This window comes from Cupressus sempervirens, chromosome 4, assembly GCF_028749045.1.
Source record: "Cupressus sempervirens isolate cs-2001-9-10 chromosome 4, ASM2874904v1, whole genome shotgun sequence".
Classification (NCBI taxonomy): Eukaryota; Viridiplantae; Streptophyta; class Pinopsida; order Cupressales; family Cupressaceae; genus Cupressus; species Cupressus sempervirens.
Window position 1 is genome coordinate 85,820,677 of NC_143121.1, and position 25,146 is coordinate 85,845,822.

A 25,146-nucleotide genomic window follows, 5' to 3' on the forward strand; every position below is an offset into this window, starting at 1 on the left:
TTGGAAATATAAATTATCTATTTTTAGTATAAATTAAATTAAAAATTAAAATTTCGAGTTAATGAAATAAATTGAAATATAAATGTAATAAATTAAATTTTAATAATTTTATAATAGATATCTATCATCATTTCTATTATTATTTATAATGATTTATTTAAGGTATTATAATAATTGCTCTTCCAATTTCTCTCAATTTCTCCCATTTGCTAAGCTATGCATAGATTGTTAGTTAAACAATGCAGAGTGAAGCATAGTAAATTTGTATCACCACCATGTCATATCGTAACGATTTCGGTCATGTGGGTTATAAACTTGGTTAAACAATGGAAAGTGAAGCATAGTAACACCATTTCATATCGTAAAATGATCATATCGCAATGATCATTTTACGAGTAAATCTACAATATTCTAGACCTAGGGTACAAGGCATTGAATCTGCTATGGCTTCGCAAGCAGTTGTCTTAACAACGAAGGCATTCCAACCAAGAACAAACATAATTATAATTATTATTCATTGGGTGCCTCTTTTTATCCGGGACAAGAGTGAGGAAATTTGATTGCAGGGGCACGCAAGGAAGAAAAGCAAAAGAAAGAGAATGAACAGAGGCAGAGGCAGAGGTCGCAACAGAGGAATGTTATACCTGCTGGCAATGCAGGTCGCCTCTGAGTTTTATCAGATGGACTGGAAGCCCCCGGTCACAGCTGCCTTAATTGGAGCAAATACCTTGATTTATCTCAGGCCTGGTGTGCTCGATGATTTACTTCCCTCTCTCTCCGAGGTCTGTCTCAATCCCCATTTGGTTATCAAGGTAAGATACACACACCCAATTAATGAAACTTACGTACACTCAACTAGTTAAGTTTAAATATAAAATTTCTAATTTTATGTTTTTATAAAACCTTCTGCAGAAGAAATAAAATATGATATGGTGACGATGTTTTTAAGCCTAAATGGCACTTTTCCTACTAATGCCCAATTGAACTTGTTTTGGAATTTTATGAAATTTGTTGCGTTCTTAGGATATACAGTCGTTGTTTTTGTGTGGGGGATTCCTTCCATGTTCTGTTGTTCTGCTGTAGCTTGATCTGATTTGGGTGGGGTAGACCCTAGTTGCGAGAAATGGGACTTGACATCTGTTTTTCCCTATTTGCATTATTAAACTGGCTCGCAGAGACCAATTCTAGACATGTTTTCCTGTCTATCACTCTAGCAAATTAGAACACCCTTTGGGTTTCCGAACCATTGCCATTATGATCCCAGTTTTTTTTGACGTCTCTGATGTTTTAATTGTAAAAAATGTGCATGATTGGTTTCTGTGTATACATGTATTTGTGTATACGTATATGTAGCATCATGTTTTCTTTTCTTCCATTCATTCAGACTGGGGCAAATTTCGGGATGCTTTCTTCTGCTGGAGAGTTTCTCCACAATTGAGACCAGCATTCGAACCATGAGCCTAGCAAGCTCTTCTTTTCCCCCGCTAAATTTGGCACGCATGATCCTGGATGAGTCTAAAGATAGTTTGGCCCAGCTGTTTCTTGCAAAGATTGGATGGTTAGGTTGTAGTATTACTGTATTTGGCTGGTTAGGATGATAGTCAAATGCAGAATTGGTTAGCTTTAGTTAATCCTGGTAAGGGGGAGCTTGCTCTATTGCAGTGGTCTACTTTCGTTGCGATTCAGAGTATATCTCTTCAAAGTGGGGGAATGATAATATATTATCTTTTTTCTCTATTTTCTGTTGACATGTCAATTACTCACGGCCTAAGTTAAATTGGAGAACTTAAATTTTTAACATCTTATTAGAAATAGATGATTAATTAGGAACAAAAATTTGAGGCATGTGTCTTTTCATATACCCACCAAATAATGGAGGGGAGGTGTGGAAGTGACATTAGAACCAACATAAAAAAACACAAGGGAGAGAATTTTAGAAGAGAGGACTATAAGCTTTAAAATGTGAAAAGGAGGGAGTTAAGATATTGGGGAAAAGGTAAATCAAAGATTCCAGAATAAAAGAATTAAAAATGCAAAAATATATTTTAGAAAATCTGGGTCCACTTGAATAAAAGTGTATAGCTTTGTTTTAATATATTTGGAGACATGTTCATTCCCATGATATAATATATTCAAATAAAGCTATATATATTCAATATGTATAGGTTTATGGAATAGCAATGGATACGTTCTCTAATATATTTAAATAAAGTTATTCATTTAGATATATAATTATACTTACACATATATGAATATCAATTTTTTTTTTCAATTTTTTGTTTATGTACTTCTGTCCATATAGATTCAAATTGTCTATAATATACTTTTGCATTTCTTTCATCTTTCATCCTTTCGCTCTTGATTGTAGTTTTCCTTTTTCTTTACCAATTTCTTCACTTCTTTTCACATTTCAAGTTTTATTGTTATCTCTTCTAAACTTTTCCCACTTGTTTTTTTTTCTAGGTTTCTGTGTCATTTCCCCTCCATTCTTCTCTCCAATGTTAAAGTGGGTCTTGGTCTATTTTTCGCTTATATTTCTCCTCTAGCTCATTATCTTGACAATGGATTATAGAGCATGATCTCCATATTACTAGTAATGTATTCATTTTCTAATTTTTGAACGGGTAAATCTCACATTAATATTTGGCGCAAGGGATGGGGATTTTGACACTAGCAGTGTTAGTGAAATCTTTAAAACCACCAGAATGTCCATCAAATGAAGGATGTCAAAAGGTTTTATTTCTGCAAAATTGTTGATATAAAAGGGATGCATGCAGCCAAATCTAATGTATTTTGAAAACATCAAGTTTTTTAATGAAGGTTCTTTGTAAAAGATCTGAAGTTGAAATGAGGTTGCAAATGCCTTCCTGCTACGGCCCTTGGTTCTTTAGACTGCTTATCCTTGTGAACGTTATTAAAAACTTTTCATTCTATCATCAAAATTTACATAGATATGTGATTATCAGATCTTGGATTGTTGACTCAATCTCTTATGGATTTCTCAACCAAATATGCCCCTGCATGAAATTTTTGGATGACCCACTTTATGTATATCAACTATTGGACTTCAAATGACTATTCTTTATCCTGTGCATTGTGTATTTGTTAAACCTGTGAGGCTGTTAATCTTCTAACCACTCCGATATACTGATTACACCCTCCACAGTGAACAAATCTTCAAACTGTCATATTAACTGTTTTGCAGGTGTGGACCTTGAAACTGTATTTGGTTATTATATTCCCTGTTTTACATCTGAACCTCATTTGGTTTAGGGCTCTTGATGGTTGTCACTTTGACCTCAAATTTTGCACTTAGAGAGGGACCATTGAGAGACATCAAACATGGAGGGACATTGGCTACAAATGCACATCGGGGACAAAATGACTTTATAGTATTGTACCTAGAGGGATGTCTGCCGTGGAAGGCTGCCAACTATGGGGGAATGCCATTGACAGTGGATATTGGATGTTTGCATTTACGACGGCATCCCACTTGGGATTTGGATGCTGTTTATCTTGGCAGTCAACTTTATCACCGGCCAATTCTGATGTAGGCCAACTTATTAGTTTTCTGAATTGCAACCTTGTTCTCAAATGTAACTAATTCCAGCAAATTCTGAGAGTGCTTATTTCAAGCACATATTGATTGATTTTTTAGCTGTAGGAGCCCTATATGCCATGTACTCAAAGATTGCTCATTACATTGTCAAAACTTGAGCACTTGGTAAAAAAAAAACATCATGATCCATTTCATTTGCTTTATAACTTATAAGCATTAAGAGTAAATATTATGATTTATATGCACAACCATTTGCTAGAGACAATACCAAAATACTGCATTTTCCAGATGTCAGCTTATGCTTATATATTCTATTCCTGAAAATTTGGAAAGCAATTGCCTTGTTATTTCAGACAGAAACTGCAATAGTGCCATTGAACCAAGGTATTGGAGTAACAGTAGGGGCAAAGATGATTGTAAAATTGATTCAAGCTTCAAATTTTGGATTCAAATGGTTAGTTGATCCAGTTTTTGCTTGTACACAAAAGCAGGCTGATTGACCACATTAAGATTACCATCTGGGGAGGTTTGTTTAATATCTGAGAACTGCTCAGCAACAATTGGACAAGTAGGCAACATTAAATGGAAAAATAGAACTTTAAGTAAAGCTGGGTCAAAACGTTGGCAGAGTAAATGTCCTGAAGTAAGAGGAATAGTTATGAATGCTGTAGATAATCCTCATGGGGGTGGTGAAGGAAGAGCTCCAATTGGCAGAACAAAATCCCTGACCCCTTGGGGCTATAGTGCACTTGGAAGAAAGAGGCTATTGATGGCGGGGCCCTCTGCATGCATGCACCGGCCCACCCATAAAATTGCCCTCCATAATAGGAAATAGGGCGGGGGCACCAGCCCATAAAATTGTAGGGGCACGCACCGCCAACGGCCTGATATATATGTGGGCCTCTGCATGCACTGCAGAACCGGCTATTCACACCTACAGTATAGGAGAGAAGATTGAATGTGCCATTCTAGAGATGTAAATGCTTTTTAGGTGTTCTCGCTCAGGTGTGACTATGGCATACCATAGATGTTAGTTATGTATATTATGGTAGGAAGACAAAGTGGAATTCTTAAGGTATAAGAAACAGATTGCTTAAATTTTTAATGTTTATCAAATTCTCTAAACCTTTACCTTTCTTACAGGAATGTAATTGATTGTGAGAGCATAACTCCTGTAATGAGCAGTTTGATTTATGAGAAGAGAAGATGCTTGCAATTCAGTCACTGGGAGACATGGGATATAGGTATTGGGATTGGCATTTGGGTTGTCCAGGTTTGGATGAAAATGAATATGACTACGGCTTTATATGAAATTATATAGTGATATAGAGATATGAGTATGTGGATGCCCTGTCACTAAATCCAAGATCCTTGCCGGGGACGTAAGTTCATCCATATAGAAATTTTTCTTTAATGACACTGGCAGTTCTAACTACACTCAATATTGTCATGGAGAAAGGCACAAGACTAATATTGTAATATAAGTAAGCTGAAAGCTTTTTAAATGTGCAGTGATAATAGGGGACGATGCAAGCTTAAATACAAACATTTAAATTCTATTATGGCAATGCTCAAAAGGCATAAATAAATTTTTGGGTTCGAGAGATGGGTACAATTTTCTAGCATGGCTCCGTAGAAAATGTGGCATCACCTCTTGCACTAGATAACTTTCCTAAACTACAAAAGATTAGGGCAAGGCACGAAATATACCAATGATGCATGCAAATGAGATAAAATATTCTATTTCAAATGTCATGCCCCTGCCAAAGTAGGGTTAGCAGCTCTTAAGAGCAACAACAAAAAAAAAACAGAACAAATCTTATTAAAAAAAATTACGCATGGAATAATTTTTTCATACATAATAGCATTTTAATACGGGCAGATTGAAATTATTAGGCTGACCAAGGTTCATTGGCAATTTAGTATGTATACTAGAAATTCTCTTGGTATGTGTACTAGCATCAAGATCATGATGCCTACCAAAAGAATATGTTATATCCTAGAAGAATACGTGTTATCTGATCTCCAACACAATCCGGGACAACAACTGAATGTAGTCTACCAGATCACAATCATGATCTCAAGGACAACAACTTAATGTAGTCCCATCATGACAAGTATCATGATCTCCGACACATATTGGGACAACTACTTAATGTAGTCTATCATGATATGTTTGTTATCATGATCTCCGACACATTCCGAGACAACAACTTAATGTAGTCTTCATCATTATAACATGTCAAGCCATTGTTAAGATAAACATCGATGAAAGATTGCCACCTCTCATGATGTTTTCCAACGGAATCATGTAGCAAATCACATGATATCCAGCATGAATCAAGTTAGAGGTGGATCCACCGTAGCTGCTCCTAGAGGGTGGACCAAGGGTTTTCACCTCAAACTTCTCTCTCATAGAAATAATGTGTTACAAGGAATTTCACCTCAAACTTCTCCCTCTCAATTTGTTTTCTTTTTCAGTCCAAGGTTGCTTCTGATGTAATGTCAAACTCCCTTTGATATCAAACTTTTTGACCTCTTGGTACAAGGTTGCCTCTAATGAAGTGTCAAACTCCCTCCAAATTTGATATCATCCTTCTAACCTCCTGGCAGCAAGTCATGTCATGCTTCTCTAGTTCAACAAGTATCCTGATAGCATAAGGCCTTCGAGTCTACATACATGAACTTTATCCCATGAATCATATTCCTTTAACTGCTATAGTTTTTGAACACTCGAGAATCCATCTCGATATGGTCTACTCTGTCTGAATCAATATGATCAAGATCATCAAAAAGTTTTACTAAAGCATATCTTTTATCTGCTCCCTCTCAATCATCAAGGATATTCCTTTTAAGAGTCTCACTCTATCTAGCATGATCATTAGATGACTAATGAAATCTAGATCAAAACTTCGTAGAGTTCTGCACAATATTTGGTAGTATGTGTAAAGTACCAACCTTCTTTTCTTGCAAGAACATCCCTAGACATAAAGGAAAAGATCAAGGCAAATAACTCTTTATAGTATGTATAGAAATACTATTAAAATAACCTTCATGTTTCTTTTTAATGCTCACTATTATATCTTATTATATCTCTGTAAATATTAGAATGTTTCTAATATTTAGGTGTAGTCTAGAATAGAATGTTTCTATTCTATTCGACTCCCCTCTTTGTATATATAGATCAGTTTGATCTCTGATTAATTCATTGAAGTATTCCGCCATTTACATTTGTAACATGGTATCAGAGCTAGGGTTTAAACCCTCTGTGCAAATCGATTGAAAAATTGTGTCTTCAGCTATTGGCGTTCTTGGAAACCCGTGGCTTAGTTTGTAAGTCACAAATCTGAAGGTCGTTTTTTCAAATCTGGAGGTCGTTTTTTCAAATCTGTTCACATCCAGATCTCAAAAAGTGGGATTTTTTGGTTGTTTTTTTCAAAAACGGGTCTGTCTATCCCTGTTGGATATTCTGCTCGCGTTTCAGCTGCTGGGTTTTGTTGTTTTTTTTCACCTGCAAACATCTTTTTTCTGCCTTTTTGAACCTTTTGGCTGCCGACTGTTATTCTGCTCGAAACCCTAGTTTTTGACTTCGGAAAAATTTTCTGAGCACATATTCTTGGTGGGTTTTTTGAAATCTCAAATGGGTCTTCATCAGATTTTTGTGGGTGCCTCGTTTTTTGTGCCTCGATTTTCGAGCCAGCGGATCCGAATTTCGACAACATTTTATTTCTGGGTTTTTCGAGCTCTTTTCTGGGTACTTCTCCAATTTTTCTGGGTCTTTCATTTTCTCACCTCGAAGTTTGTGCCATTTGAAATATTCACATATTATAAGCATCTGTATCAGCAACATCAAAAGTTGGACTCAATTAAACAGCACGCCAATGCTGCCCAACACTCAGAGCAAAAAAAATCTATCTACCATGCCTTTATGGCCAGCATACCTGCAAATCATGTGAAATCTTCTGCTTGGTACATCGATTCTGGTGCCTCCCGACATTTCACTCATAGGCGTGATTGGTTTGTTGAATTCACTCCCTATTCTGACTCAGTAATCTTTGGAGGCGGTGAAGAATACAATATTGTCGGCAAGGGCAATGTTCAGATTCAGTCTGGAGGAAGAAAACTCATGTTTCTCAATGTATGTTATGTTCCTGGCATGAAACATAATCTTCTGTCTGTTAGTCAGATTATGAAGCACTCTCCTCAGTTGGATGTCGTTTTCAGTGGAAATAAGTGTTTGATTATTGATCGTGCTTCCCGCACTACCCTTGCTTTCGGTCTTGAGGATCATGGTATTTATAGGCTTGTAGATTCAGGCGATTCCCTTGAGCATGCCTTCATCGCCGAATCATCCGCTCTCAGTAGTCTCTGGCATCAGCGATACGGTCATCTGAACATTCAATATCTAGCACAACTTGCTCGAGATAATTTAGTCCATGACCTACCTAATATTCAGACCCAGAACCATCGCGTTTGCGGAGCTTGCCAAGCAGGGAAGCAACATAGGACATCATTTAAGAATGGTGAATCATGGCGGGCATACAGAGTACTCCAGCTAGTCCATGTTGATGTATGTGGTCCTATGAATACTCCTCCTATTACTGGGAACAGGTATTTTTTACTCTTTGTGGATGATTTCAGTCGCAAAATGTGGGTATATTTTCTTAAGCAAAAATCAGATGCCTTTCTTGTATTTCAGCAGTTTAAAGCTCTAGTAGAAAAAGAGTCTGGTTCCTCCATCCGTACTCTTAGGACCAATAATGGGGGGGAATTCTGTTCTTCTGCTTTCTCTGCCTTCTGTACTACTCATGGCATTAGACGTCAGTTCACCACACCTCACACCCCTCAGCAAAATGGTGTTGTAGAGCGTCGAAACCGTACCATCACAGAAATGGCTAGGACTATGCTAGAACATAGAAATGTTCCCAGAAAATATTGGGTAGAAGCAGTATCCACAACTGTCTACCTTCTTAACTAGTCACCCACCCTTGCAGTTAATCATAAGACTCCTGAGGAAGCCTGGTCTGGTCGCAAACCTAGGATCAACCATTTGAAAGTTTTTGGCTCTCTGGCATATGTATGGATTCCTGATGCCAAACGCACTAAGTTGGATTCCAAAAGCCAGAAACTTATGTTTACAGGATACAGTCACACACATAACGCCTACAGACTGATTGATGTAAATACTGATCGTTTAATCTTCAGTCGTGATGTTGTGTTTGATGAGGAATTTGGACCATTTCCGCTCTCTGACTCCCCACCACATTCCGAGATTCAGTCTTCAGCAATCTCTGACTTGGGTTCTTCTATTTTATATGAGTCATCTGATGCTACTGATACACCACCTCAGTCACTTCCAGATAATACAACTCCTGCTCCTGCTTCTCATCCAGCTATTCCGTCAGCATCTGATATTGGCTCCTCGACTCTTCGGCCAAAATGGTGGGCTCAAACGATTAGTGATCTTCGTCCTGATGAACTCATTGAAGGTAGAACCTCCAGAAATAAGAGCCTTCAGCACAACACAGTTAATATAGCTCTTATGGCCAACATCCACAGTATCCCCGAGCCCCAGATATATGCAGAGGCCAAAGGAATTCCAGAATGGGAACAAGTAATGGATTCTGAGCTTCAGAGTCTTCAAAAGAACCACACTTGGGTTCTTTCAGATCTCCCTCCTGGGAAGAAACCCATTAGCTGTAAATGGGTCTATAAGGTCAAGTACCATGCAGATGGTACCTTGGACAAATACAAAGCTAGACTTGTTGCTCGAGGATTCACCCAGCGCGAAGGCATTGATTATGAGGAGACATTTGCACCGACAACCAAGATGAGCACTATTCGCATTCTTCTTGCAATTGCAGCTCAGTATGGTTGGAAAGTTCATCAGATGGATGTGAAGAGCGCCTTTCTCAATGGAGAATTACAGGAAGAAGTCTACATGACGCAGCCCCCAGGTTTTAAGGTTGCCGGTTCAGAACACAAAGTATGTAGACTCCAGAAGGCCCTCTATGGTCTTAAACAGGCCCCTAGGGCTTGGTACATAAAGATTGATCATTACTTGGTTGCTCAAGGATTTCAGCGTAGTCCATCAGACAGTAATCTATATATTAAACACTCTGGTAATGATATTCTTTTTCTTGTTGTCTATGTGGATGATTTGATCATTACTGGAAATTCAGAACATTTGATTTCAGAAATCAAACAGGATCTATGCAAAACTTTTGATATGACAGATCTCGGATTGCTTCATTATTGTTTAGGTATTGAGGTTTGGCAGACTGACAATAGTATTTTTTTGTCTCAGTCCAAGTATGCCAGAAGTTTGCTTGATAGGTTTCGAATGCAGGATTGCAAATCTGCCTCCACTCCAATGGAGACTGGTCTGAAATTGTCCGCACAATCTGTTTCTCCTCCTGTAGATGAAACACTCTTCAGGCAGCTAGTAGGTAGTCTCATCTACCTTACTACTACTAGACCTGATCTCAGTTTTGCAGTCAGCTACATCTCATGGTTCATGACAAACCCCAAGACTGATCATTGGATTGCAGCGAAACGTGTGTTACGCTATGTACATGGTACTTTAGATTATGGTCTTCTTTACACAAGGAGTACTACTCCTCAGCTCAGTGGATTCACTGATTCCGATTGGGCCGGCTCAGTTGATGATAGGAAATCTACTTTTGGCTATGTGTTTAGTATCGGATCTGCAGCAGTTACTTGGACCAGTAAGAAGCAACAAGCACATGCACTCTCCTCTACAGAAGCAGAATATAGAGGAGCTGTCAAGGTAGCTTGTGAAGCAGTTTGGCTCCGGCAGATGCTTGTAGATATGCATATTCCTCAAGCAGGTTTGACTTCTTTGTTTTCAGACAATCAAGGCGTACTCAAACTTGCCAAGAACCCAGTGTTTCATGAACGAACCAAGCACATAGAGCTTCATTGCCATTACATCCGACAATTAGTAGAAGATGGATCTATTCAGTTACGCTATGTTCCTACCTCAGAGCAATCAGCAGATATTTTCACTAAACCCCTTGGTCCTGACAAGTTTGTTAAATTCAGGGGATCTATTGGTGTAGTAAATAGATTGAGCATTAAGGGGGGGTATTAAAATAACCTTCATGTTTCTTTTTAATGCTCACTATTATATCTTATTATATCTCTGTAAATATTAGAATGTTTCTAATATTTAGGTGTAGTCTAGAATAGAATGTTTCTATTCTATTCGACTCCCCTCTTTGTATATATAGATCAGTTTGATCTCTGATTAATTCATTGAAGTATTCTGCCATTTACATTTGTAACAAATACAAATAAGAGAGAGACTACAATAGGTAGATAAATTTAGTATTCAAGTATAAGAAATACTTGTCTACAGATGAAGGTCCATATACGTTAAATCGGAAGTTGCCTTCTTAGATTATTTGAGAATGGAACATCTCCCCTCTAAAGATGGTTCAAGTGGGAATGGAACATTGATTATTATTCCCCCCACAATGTAAAATTCCCATTCTTATATTGTTGACCCATAAGATCCACTTCAGTCTTGTGTCTCATCTGCACATATTCATGATAAGCTCATCAACATGCAACTTCAACTTTCCTTCCTTAAAGCTTGCAACATTATCTCCTCTAACTTTGTGCCAGGAAAGTATGCATCTTCAATATCCACAAAAAATGCACCATCATTCTTATATATGACTTTTTATTCTATAAGTTTTGTGCATGCATGACATATAGCTTATCCAAATATTCAGATAGATTGCAAAATAAGTTGTGTGCATGTATGACTTGTAACTTTATGGCTCAATTGGACCCATAACTTGATCAGAAAATTAAAATAAGTTCTTTACACTCCAATTACCACTGCCCAGGATTGCACTTTTCACTGAAAAGTATAGCATGCAGATGATGGACAACAATAAGTTCTTCATTTCTTCATTTTCCAATATAAGCCCAAATTTATGATATCCATAATATTGATTCAATTGACCTTGTTCGTAAGCTTAAAATTGATGACCCCATTATCATAGGAATATGGAGATTCAATCGTGATACATAGCAGCAATAGAATTCCTTCTGCAACAATTTAAGAACAACATGGCCCAAGTTTCCTTACCAATTGATATGAATAGTGATGATGTGTAGTATTCCTCGGTGCATGAGTATGGAATTCGCAACAGAAATGAATCATAAAATTACAACTGAAGATTCTATGAAAAGTTTCCAACAAAACTCATCTCTGAATTTTATTTACTATGATACTCCTTACACTGGACATGATAATCTTGTTTCTCCAAAAGTTTCAATACTAATAGTAACTTTTATACACCAAAGACTCCAAAATCCTTCTGCCATGCATGGACATCCTTTTTCAAATCAAGCCAATGCTTCATCACTTCATTTGGCTTCATTTTGTACTCATGGTGCATAGTATATTTTAATGTATCTTCTCTCATACTTGCCATGCTGGCAGTTGGTTGCTAAACCTGCAGGATGGAAATGCCAAGCATTACTATGTCCTTGTATAATCTTTAAATCTATCGGTGATGTAGCAGTACCACAGGTTATATATATGAGAATTACTTATTAAGTGGTGTCCCACACTCTCCGTACAAGTCTAGGCGCATCTGTTTCAGACCCTCGCTTTGGGGGTAATTATGTCTTTCTGCCACTTCTTAACTATTCCTTTCGTTCTATACCATATCTGTTGTTCATACTTGACTCTGGTAGCAGAGCAAGGTAATCCAACAACGGCTATGCAAACATCTTATTGAGAGTCTCATACTAATTTCACTCAAAGATTAAGAGGATGTTCAAACCCGCCAATGAAATGATGGAATGTTTAGAATTCTATCATGATAGAAATGTGCTTGGGACATTCAAAAAACATGTATGTGTGCTTCACCGATCTGCCATATCAATATACAAACTTATGTAAAATGCTCACTTTGATTCCCTCTGGGCTTTCTACCTTACCAGATACTTATCAGTTTCTGTGTGTTAATTATTAGCTAGTTTTGCTTGGCATGGCACATAATTATTGTTTAACTACAAATATTATCTAGCACATGGTGGCAAGGCAGTGAAATACCACTGAGATGTCCCCTACTGGATACTGCCATCTAACAAAACACACTTAGATGAATTATCTCTTTGTATAATAAGTAGATCATAATTACGTCTTCTAAAATATATTTTCTTCCGTATTCAATGAAATTTTAATCTTGATCACTCTATTTCATTTATGTGAACAAATTAATGCATGCTTCAATATAAATCCTATTTCCTTGTTCTGGTTACTATTTTAGATGTATTACAACTAGAATTGCTTTTACTAACACATCTTCTAGCTTATATAAATGCTTCTATTTATTATGGTCAGCCTGATTTAGGCAACGTTTGATAAATATTCAGTATTGGTATGTTACGTCGACCATAGTTTGGCAGAGGAGAATATTGTTGTGGCCATGAATTCACATGTTAATATTATTTAACTTATGATCAGACTGTAATGGCGATGGTTATTTGCAGATTTAGGGAACACTAATCTATATTTATCTTGAGAGGAATGTTTCTGGATTAGATTGTGTGTGTTTTTTGACCATCAACGTTTTGGATCATACTACATGATCCATCATCATAATTTCCATTCTGGCATTCTCTCATCCTGATGATGGATCATGTAGTATGAACCGAAACGTTGATGCTCAAAAAACACACACAATCTAATCCAGAAACATTGCTCTCATACTAAATGGATTGTGGAAATCTGATTATGTTCTATTTATCTTGCAAGTGATAATCAGAACAGAATGGATATGAATCAAATCAATATTAAAATCTGTGACTTAAGTCTGAATACAATTTGATGACTTGTCTTGATGTCCCAATCCACAGAGATAGAATCATTTGTCAATTTTGATGTCTTTACTCTTACAATCAGTCAATATAAATATAGTACTCAAGGGGCTTAATCATAAACAGACATGGCAGTTCAGTGAAGATTCTCATTGAAGAGGCACAATGTCTAAACTTAACTAATTCAAAATGACTCGATTATGATCGGGTGTGATCATACACTAAATGAAGTAGTAAGCCCTATGATTATCAGGCATGTTAATGTGCAATAAGATAATCATTTAGCCCCCCCAATCTGATGGGTAAATAGGATCAGTTGCTCCATCCATATAAATGCATTTAATATTGACATAATCAGGAATTTGGAATTTTAAGAGAAAGATAATCAAATATTGATACTTGATTTGATCAGATTAATCTCAAGGAAAAATCTCAGACAGTTTTTTAATAGAGTAGATCATATCAATGTGTATGTGTGTGAATGTATATAGTTCACCATGTGAATTATATACATTCACACACATACACATTGATATGATGCTAATTGATTTTCTTTGAATTCTGACCAAGGCTATTGTTTCTCAGCATCCCAACATGTGAACTATATACATTCACACACATATACATTGATATGATGCTAATTGATATTTCTTTGAATTCTGACCAACACTATTGTTTCTCAGCATCCCAACAAAAGTTCTGTCCATACGATAAGGTTAACACTACCTCTCATATGTAAAAGTCACTGGTTCATTCATTGGTCTCCATCAAATATTACAAGTCTGATTTGAATCCATATTATAAATGTTATACTTAGCCACAAGGTGAGTTTGTGGGTGTCTAATAATATTTACTGGACATTTCTGTGTATCACATCTGCCTTATTTAGTATTCCTGGTTGTATATGTAATGAAGATGGTGTATGTTACTAGCGGCCTGACAAGAATAATTCAAGATCTTCTTTAGAATTCTTCGCTGCTGTAATCTCTCTTGATGAGCATTGACTCAAGGATTGTATTGTGGCTGTTGTTGTCGCTGATAATACAATTGAGTCTGGCTTTTGGAGGGTTGGTTTTTCCCCGGAAGGGTTTTCCCATGTATATCTAGTTTTGTGAGTTCATTTGCTTAAATTTGATTTTGTATGTGTTTATCTAGTTTTCAATAGCTTAAGGGTTTGTAAGAAATTTCAGCATCCTCCTCCTATTAGATTTAGCATTTGGAAGTCCTATTCCACACTTGGCTTCCTTACAAAACAGGTCATTCCCATCCAATCAAATCAAAGGCCTTTGAGAATGCCTTCCTTTTTTCTATATATTTTTGGGAGATTAGGCTGTTCTCCATCATCATTAAGCTTTTAACAGGTACCTCTTTTTGCCTTCCATGTGTAACTCTTCTCGTGTGTCATGAACCCTAATTGGTATATGAACAATATAATATATGCTTTGAGTATGTATACTAAATTAAAGTATTGCTCCATTTGAGTCCCTATCATAATATATTGCTTAAACTATAAATTATGAATAATAATCAACATAGATATCAATAGTTTACTTCTAATCAATATTGATAAGTAGTACATTTATAATTAGTACAGACAACAACAAAATAGTTCATAGATAGATAAACAATATAGATTAATTATGTAACAACTAAAATTTCTAAACATTAAATACTCCTTATCAAATAAAGTAAGCTTGCTACCCATTTACATGAAAAGGAATAACAAATTATAATAGATTAAGTACATCCTCATGATAAGGCCTTAACTACCATCTGTTAGATTAACTAACTTTGGAAATCTGAAAAAATGATCAAAATAGACTAACCATTTATATCTCACATGATAAGTAAAAATATTATCTAACTGTATTATTATTCTAATTACCATTTCATATAAATAGAAAAGTAACTGCAATAAGATATTTATATGGAACTGAAATAAGATGCAACTAAAAGAGAAGAAAGACATACGAACAAGGTTCGGATCATGCCATGCCAAAGGAAGTAGTATCAGATCCGTTCTGTGCAAGTCTTGGCATTTGGAGGAGAGGAGAAGAATTTACAGTGGTTTAATCTCCCAACTCATTCTCTACTAAGAATGACCCAGCCCTGGTCGGGATAATGCACATGTACACCATCTTGTCCTGTCACCTGAGCATCCCAGTGTTAGAGTTGTCACCTACGTAGCTGGCTAGACTGCTAAACTCTCCTAACAGACTATCATCCGAGTACGAGTTATCCTGATCTCTGGTGATCATAGCAGCATCATTCGCCACTAAACCTACCATGGCCAGGGATTTCTCAAGGACATTGCATGCTTGATCACCCCACTGCTCTTGACAGACCAACTAATACTCGCTGACTAGCTTTAATAATTTTCAGTTATTCATTATTTCTTCATATTCTGATACAACTTCCTGACTTGCAGGTTTATCAAGCTGTTCATATCACATGGGCCACACCACTCATCTTAGCCATTCTTGGCTATCCTTGATGATCTTTGGTGTATCCGAAACTTTCAGCTTGCTTTATATGTATTCAGCTAGATGGGTAAATTTTTGCTATGTTCATATTATAAAGAAGGAAAAGAAATATAAAAATGACTGGTACCTTTCAGAATCTTGGGGACGTATTGCATTATTGTCACTGTATTTTGGAATACAAACTGTATGTTCCACCTATTTCCTTGTTATAGACATTGAAATATCAGAAGTAAACCATTGGAAAACAAAAGCCTTTATCAGCCTAAAATGCTTACGAAATAACTGATACAGCCTTCTAACTTAAATCATTTCTCATAGCAAAAGATACATGGCCCTATTGGAGTGCCCGATGAACTATGGCTATAAGCCTTTTGTCTGATTAGCTGGGAAATAACAGTAATCGATACAAGGAGAAAAGTTGAACTGATACAAGGTCTTCAAAATGTAAATCCTTTAGTGAAGTTGCTGATCAATAGCATAATTCAGAACTCTAATCTAGTATTTCAGTTCGGCATTTCTAGATAATATATGTTTCCAGACAACATGAAATTGTTGGCTGATATTAAAATTTGAAATGCTGCAATAGCAAGCAGAAAATGATCACTGTGATGGGAAGAACAAATAAAACGATGGTCAGCTATCGTAGGCAAGAAATGGCAAGGTAGAGTTACATTGCAAAAAGAAGAATAGGGTGGCATGAAATGTGTTAGCAATCTCGGCAACATATGAATAAGTGTAAAAGGCCGAAAATCAAAGGAAGTTATAATAGGCCGATAGACTTTCATGCATTAAGTTAATTTGACGTGAAAAAGAAAAATATAATCCTTTCCCTTAAATTATTATTAGTTAAGGTTCTATGAATGAAGTTACCATTGATGAGGACAGGACAACTACTGTAAGAGCATCATAGCAATCTTGAATTTCCTTAGGAGGTAAATCATCTCGAGTGAACACAATTTGAGGTGGGATAGGGGTAGCATTCATCCATTGTAAAAAGGCATTGATGTTGTATCTTGATTAGGAGTTGTAGTTAGAAGAGTGGTTAAAGCTTTTTGCAAGGCCGTACGATATGTAGGAGAGGTTTGAAGAAGTTCCCAAAGAGAAATCTTGGCTTGGGTATTACGTTATTGTGATAACAAATCATATTCCATCCCAAGATTTTGAGAAAGACGGGTTGGAGGAAGAACGGGTTCAGAAGGTTGGAGAGAAGTAGTAGTTGAAGATTATTTCTTGTACAATAGGTGTTAGGCACTGCATGATAATAGGAAGAATTGCTAGATTCCCCTTTAAGAGTTATTGAAGGACAACCTTTAAGGGTGGTAAGAGGTTTTGAGAGTGAGAATAGGTTGAGCAACATTAACTTGATTAAGACCTTGCTTCTCCACTGGAAGGGAGAGCATTAAGGAAATTGCCATTATCCTTTCCCCAAGGAATCCTTGGAATAGGGATTGTGGATTTCCTTTAATGCGTTATCTCTACTAGGTTCATAAAATGAAGGCAAGGTCACATTGATAAAATAATCTATAATGTTTTTCTTCTTACTCTTAAATATCACTAAGAGGAGGGTATGTGTTAGGAGATGAAGAAACATCAAGCTTGTCATGTTGAAGAGAAAAGTTATGAATCATCATGTTATCTTTTTCACGAGGAAGAGAATAGTCAACATCATTAGCTAGAGGTTCATTTCAAATAGTGACATTATCAATGGAAGGAACATCTCTATTAATAAAGCACACCATTGAAGAGGAATTGTCATGAGTTAAAATGAAGTCCATAATGGTAGGAGGATTGAAAGAAGATATAGCACTACCCTCAACCAATGTATCCCCATAGCCAAGACCTAAATTAAGAGAAAAGTCGATCCAACTTCTTTGGAAAGGTCTCGACGAGCATTTTCTAGATCTGTGTTTGCAATACCGATATCCTTTTGCTACACAAGAAAACTTGGTTTTTGTTTTGGCTTGATAAGGGCTTGCCTTTGTCAAGCCCTAGATTGATGAATCAATCTTTGAAATTGAGATGTAAAACTTGGAAGGAAGCAAGACAAATGTAAATATTGACCTTGCTTGAAAAATCCTTTGTCAATAAGGATTTTGCAATGCTTGTGTTGTAGATATTGAATTTGCAATGAAGGATGTAGGAAATCTCCACAACTGCAATGGATCTACCAAAATCACATCATGGAGCCATGGATGTAAATGTGCATCAATGAAGAAGAAGATGATAAATGCCACAATGTAGATCTCGTCTCTTGATGGATAGGAGGATCAAGAAGAGAACTTAGGTACATGTGAATAGAACATAAGCAGTATGGGTGAAAGAAGGGATCTAGGACAAGTGATTTCTGAACTTGTTGGATGCACTATTTCAAACACATCAAGAAGTACAACAAAGAGCTTAGCAACAAAACCAACAGTTAACTTTTTGACTTAGATAATGGCTCAACAAATGGGGTTGGTAGAATTGAAGGAAAGTTATTAAAGACAAAGTGAGAGTAGTCAAAATTATACAGTGTCGGGAAAATTCAAAGTCTTTTAATAAGCACATATGGTAGTTAAGATCCATTGTTAAAAAGAAAGTAGAAGTAATAAGAAAAATTCTTTTACTGCAGGAAACAATGAGAAACAAAAAAATTATAAAAGTTCATAACAGATCATTCGATTGGAGATAGTGCTTTGATACATAGAGCCCATTTTAGAGAGTTTCAAAAAGACCCTTAGGTCATGCATGCAACTATTGTTTGATGAGTTGTGCATGAAGGGAATGAAGAAACAACCTTGGAATTGAGTTCAGATAATTCCAGTGATGGCTCAAATGGATATAGGTTGGATGATTATACACAACCTTCGGAGAGGAGTGTTTATGAAGACAATACTAGTCATGAGGAGGACAACAAGCACTTTATTTCTTAACAAAGCAATCAACCTTTTGAAACATGGGATCCAAGTGTGTTGGCACGTAAGTATTATAGAAATCCTATACAAGATGACTTTCATTTTGATTGTGATGATGACCATAATGTAAGTATGGATGATAGCATAGTTGAAAAACTTAGACTTGGCAATAACTTAGCTGACACAGAATTTTCTAAAACCCAGGACTCCGAAAAACTTGGGGAAAAGAATTTGGCAAATAACTCAACAGATTTATTGGAAAATTTAAAAATATAATTCATTAAAAATATCCTAAAAAAATACACATGCACTGAAGTTGTAAATGAATTTAAGTTCTCAACCTTGTCTAGCTAATGTTTAAAATATAGACACATGCCAACCAAAAAAGAAACTATTTACAACCATAATATGAGTTTGTCATATTATTTTGTACTTTAGATTTCATGGTCTATAAACACAATGGTTAGTAAATATAAACAAAATTTGATGATATACTAGAAAAATGGATTTTATCAAAAAGAATATAAGAAATCAAAACACATTTGTATACTAGCTATTGTTCATGATATTGTCAATATACTTTCATTCCAAGTAATTATTTTTTCATGTGAGAGATGATAAGCTTCTGCATACTTCTTTTAGAAATGAAAGGTGCACCACTTATTGTTCATAAATTGTAAACTTTGGTTTAGTTTCATATCTTCCTTAATAATTATATTTTGTACTTCAGTTCAAGATGCTCATTTCTTAGTAATGCATTTTGCATATCAATAGTTCATTGAGAATTTTAAACTTGTTATAAGTGCCCTGCTTGTTTGAGAATTTTGTACTTGTTATGGAAACTTTCTTTTTCACTCAACAAGAATGTTTCTATTTCCTCTCTCGTGTTTGTTATAGAAATATTCTCGTATCTTGTATATAGAGATCATTCATGATCTTTTTTTAATAACACATTCATTATTTTACCATAATATGGTATTAGAGCAAATTCTTGGTCTCTTTGAAATTTTTTAATTTCTTATTGAAATTATTAGTTCAAATTTTTTGAAATATTTTCTCGAGTCTGAGTGTGTTCAAAATTTGCATCTTTTTTTTTCCTCCAGACCCAACTAGGGATTTGGTGTCCAATTTTGCAATTTTGTTAATGCTACATGGTCTAAAATCTACCTTTTTTTCAAATTTGTCCTTTGTTCAAGAACTTTGCAAAAAATTTCAAGTTTTTAAATCCAACTACGGTTTTTTTGAAAACCCTCGATTCCTTTGTTGGACTAACAAATATTTCACACAGTCTTGCTTGGTTTTTGTAGATCTCAATTGGGTTAGTCTCACTTTTTTTTTGGGTGTATTTTTTTTGTGCCTCGATTTTCAAGCCAGCAGATTCAAAATCTAATTTCAGATTCGTTGTGGGCTTTTCGAGCTCTTATCCGAGTGTCTTTCAATTTTTTTGGGTTTTCTGTCAATTTGTCTCGAAGTTCATTCCATCTCAGTTTGTAAAAAAATGTTTTTCATTGAAAAACGTGGAATGGCATCTCTCACTAGTCTCATGCTGGAAAGAACTCAACGTTTCAACGGAAATAACCACAGCACTTGGAAGCAGAGAATGATGACGATCTTTGAGTACCGTTGCCTTGAGGCACTTGTTCTGGGTACCAAGACTAGTCCTACCACAGTTGATGCTAGTCAAGAGAAGTTTGATGAGTTTAACTGTGAAGTGGTTATGCTTATTAAGCTTTCAATTATTGATGATCAACTGCCTCAAGTTCTGTATGGCAAGATAGTTGTAGAGATTTGGAAAATATTGAAGAATCTCCATGCAACATCAGATAAAAGCAGAGCTTTCTTTTTGAAGAATCAACTATTCTCTATTATTATGGATGGGCACATGTCCTTAAAGGAACATCTTCTAAAGATTAAGGACATTAGAGATCAGCTTGAGACCATTGGCCATACAATGGAGGAAGAGGACACGTGGTTATTACTCTAAAAAGCCTACCACCGTCCTATGAGCACTTTATTGAGATGCTCAACATTACTGCAACTAATGTTGACCTTCAGTTCTTAGATCTATCCACCAAACTTCTAAAGTAGGATCGTTGGAAACAACAGTTTGGTAGCAGTGCTCCTTCGTCCTCTAAACAAGCATTGTCAGTGCAATCCTTTCATAAGGATAAAGGTTCATCTTAGTCATCTACTCAATCTCATAATAGCTCCAAGAAGAAGCAAATCTGTGCAACTATTGCCACAAATTTGGTCACGTGATTGAAGATTGTAGGACTCACATTGCTTTTGACCAGCAGAAGTAGGGAGGGTCTCAGCCACAGGTCAGCATTGCAGAACATGTAGACCTCTCTGATCAACCCAAGGCTGCCTTTTACCTATTTTAAGGACATGCAAATTTCTGTTTTTTGAAGATAGATTGACCATTAAAGGAGGGTATTACGATATTAGATAGTTTCTATTTTCTCTCTGTCTTTTTCTAACGGTCACTCTTTTTGTAATCTTTCCATAAACTCTTTTTGTTTGTTACAAAAACTTTCTTTTTCACTCTACAAGTTTCTCTCTCGTGTTCGTTATAGAAACATTCTCTTGTATCTTGTATATATAGATTATTCATGATCTTTGTTTAATAACACATTCATTATTTTACCATAATATGATTGCTGCTATAATGAGGATTCATAGTGTATAAGAAGTAGCATAGGACTTCAATTTTATTTATTCAAATTCAGTGATTATTAAACTAAGTAAAAACTTGAAAGTAAAAGTCAAAAGTTAATGGTTGGTTAGGATGTGAGGAAGCAAGCCAAAAAAGATAAATTGTAAAGTTGAATCATTTTTTTTATTTTTTTGTTTTTTATTGTTTTTGATAGGCAATCGGCCGAAGCCTTGATTATTTATTATCCATTTATTATTATTGTTAAGATTAATTATTATTATGTGTTAATAGCGAGTAGATTCAAACCTAAGACCTCCTTGATGAGAGGCTCGCAATTTACCGATGCATTGTAGGCTCTTGCCTATGTTAATTTGAATCTTTACATTAAAATGACAATTTGCTATTTTCTACACTTTGGATTTGGATGATATTCTTAAATCTATAATTTAAGTATATTCATGCCTACATAATATGTATCATTCATATTCATGCCTATGTAATATATTATTCCCTTTGCATAGGATATTGGCATAGGAGCAAAAATCATTTGGGGAATTAACCAGCAAAACAGAAGTGTAAGATTTTTTGAAGAAATCAGGAAAATGGAAAAATTCAGATTTTCAAAAAGCAAAAACTATTATATAAAAAACTTATGGGCATTTTCATAGTAAAGAAATACAGAGAGCAAATAAAATAGAGTTTAACTCATGAATTGTAGAAAATAGATTATGTCATTTATATTCACGTTGCTGAATGCATAGGCAAATATTCAGTTAATATCTTAAGAGGTTAGCCACCAAATCGTTACCCAAGTTGATATCAAATATTAGCCTAGTCTATGAAGTAGGTGTGATCAATTGAGTAGTGGATATTGAGTTTTATAGCAGCGATAGAGATCTTTGCATCTGCGATTCTCTGGCATTGTCATTCAGCTCCTTCATGTCTACTTTTGTCCTCGTGCCTTTTCACTATGTCCTTTGGTGACTGGAACGGCTATGCTGACTAAGCATTGTGTGCCATTCCTTTGATGAGTTGGCATTGGGAGTTCATGTTTCGATTTGTTTGTGATGTGGTGTCAGTTACTCTTCATGCTTGTCGGTGATGTTTTATGGCTCACTGAAGGTTTTACTATTGTTGCTGCTTCATCTCCTTGTGATGGCTGTTACTTGAGTTGGTTGCATTGCCTCAGCCTTGCTCAAGGTTATGTGTTCTCTTGTGGCTTTGGATTATATCCTAGTGTGCTCCGTCTTTGTGTGGGGAATTCATCATGCTATATGAGGTGAGCTCGATTGCAGAGATAGAGTTAGTTCTGGACAGAGACTTATGTTTTGTGTTGAGCTCATTGCATTCATATGTTCGATCTGTATATGATCAATTCATAGAATTATATTTTGTAATTGGTTCTGCGAGAGAGTGTGTAATATCTGTGAGATGCCTAGAGCATTATGTGCTTTGTGTTCAAACTGTAATCACAGTATGTGTATGAATTGTGAATAAAGCTTATTGTTCAACCGTTAAAGAGTTACCAGTCATAAGCCTGATGTTGGCGTATTTTTTTTGAAGCATTCAATAAAGGAGGCTTTTTGGCATGGCTGGGTTTTTCCCTTGAGTGGGAGTGTTTTCCTAGGGTACCTCTGGTGTTGACTGTGTTTTGTTCTATATGTTATTTAATCATGCTATTTTGGTTCAAAACATTAACATGGTAGCAGACTGGGTCTAAGAAATGATCCAAACCAGATTAGAGCACTTGGATTCTTGAAGAGTTGTGATGTCTAATGGGTGTTGAATATGTTGTTCAAAATGAGGAATTCATATAAGAGGATGCTATCATGCTCACCCTTGCATACGTGTTTGGTATTCATGTCTATGAGGATATTAGATGTGCTGGTGTACGAATTTTTATTCTCTTCCTGCACTATAACTGTGTGATGGCGAAATATCTTTGCCGGATTGTGAGGAAGATTAGACAGTAAAGAGATAATTATTTTATGATTATACCTTTGAATGTTGATCACAAATTTTTGTGTACTTGATATGAATTCATGTTATAATGCTGTGAATAGTATATGATTCTATCATTGACCCGGATAATTTTCTTAAGGAATAGTTTGATTTTATGAACTATTGCTAATCTATCCAAAATGCTTCCTGGTCAGATCGAGAAACATCAGGATGATAAGAGATTACATAAGGAATTCAAGGAACTATGGGACTGAGTTGATGTCTCATAACTTCAGTTTCTTCGAATAGGAAAAAATGACATTTAGAGGGAGCTTGAGCGATAGAGGGAGAATGACAAAGTCTTTTGGTGAGAGTCAACAAGCTCATGTAGCAGTGTGATTGCTAAAGATCCTTGTTTGGTCAACACTAGAATCATATCTATTTTGTTATGATAATTAAAGCAATGAGAATGCTGCCCCTATTGAGAGGGAGTTTCCATTCAGAGGGTGTCTGTCTATTCATCACAGACAACCTTGGACAAGGAGGTTAGAAGGTTGATATTAGATTCAAAGGGAGTCTGATTTGGGAAGTCAAAAGTTTGATACCTGTTTTTGAGAAAGCCTTACCAACATGAAGACTTGTTAATCAGTTCTTCTTTGTGAGGGAGAAGAGTGAGGTGCAATCCCTTGTTAATGAGTTCTCTGTGAGAGAAGTTCGAGGTGCAATCCCTTTTGAATGAGTTCTTTGCGAGAGAAGTTCGAGGTGAAATCCCTTGTTAATGAGTTCTTCTCTGCGAGAGAAGTTCAAGGTGAAATCCCTTGTTCCACCCTTTGGGAGTAGCTACAGTGGATCCACCCTTGTTAGCATGAATGCTGATGACACTGCATTGGTGTAGTATCCTGAGCATTGGAGAACATTGATATGTTGCATTCATGACTGTGTTTGTCATTGATGACAACATAGTGTGGTTTTTGTGAAGATTGGAAGAATAGCAGTTAGAGATCTTATGTTGCTCAATAACTGAGGAAGGTTTAGGTAATGCGCAATTAAGGACATGTTCCAGAGGTTGCCCTGATGACGTGGTTAAATGCACAAAGTCTGAGTCGATGGCATACAAAAGTTACACCTGATTTACTGACAGCAATGCAGAAACAAAGTATTGGAAAACAGTGTTTTGATGAACAATTGTTATCTTTCATCTGAGATGTAATGAAGAGATGTGTAGTCACACAGTGATAGAGGACAGTCATGTGTCGACGTCAGAGATTGTGCAAGACTTGGTATCGTACATGTGAAGTTTTGTATAGACTGTGAGATGACAATGCTATTGTAATTGTGATTTAATTAATTATCTTATTTTAATTATTTGGGAAAGCCTCAAGGCCGACTCAAGAAATTATTATGAAGATGTGGTATAAAGAAAATATGTTTTCCTTGATTGCAAAGTGTAGAAGAATATCCAAGTGCGAATAAGTAGTGCAAAGTGCGAAAAAAAGCAGAGCATTTGGAGAATGCATGTAAGCGATCCAAGGGATCATTGGATGCGGCAGTATGAGATTTGGTTACAAGCTCTGAAGGAGCAGAAGTCTGGTTGACAAGATAGAGATAGAGGAAGAAAGTACATTTCAGTTATATTATTCTGCAAGGAATAATACAGAGATCATTTGGATAGTGGGTTCATTGATTTTAACCTTGAAGCTGTTTGGGCAGTGGGTCCAGCTGTCTTCCACAACTCTTAACAGGGTTGGC

The 25,146-nt window shown here is 36.0% G+C and overlaps 1 protein-coding gene across 2 annotated transcripts in view; it reads left to right on the forward strand.

Annotated features, from left to right (window-relative positions):
- Positions 1 to 391: 391 nt before the first annotated feature.
- The window catches only part of LOC149560036 (rhomboid-like protein 14, mitochondrial), a 29,785-nt gene continuing 5,030 nt past the window's right edge, over positions 392 to 25,146 (forward strand). Inside the window, exon 1 of one of the 2 annotated variants that reach the window (XM_089824419.1) lies at positions 392 to 812. In XM_089824419.1, the coding sequence (XP_089680545.1) occupies positions 600 to 812 (213 nt within the window). In that variant the 5' untranslated portion in view covers positions 392 to 599. The remainder of the gene's footprint in view (positions 813 to 25,146) is intronic. The other variant, XM_089824420.1, reaches the window with a different exon arrangement.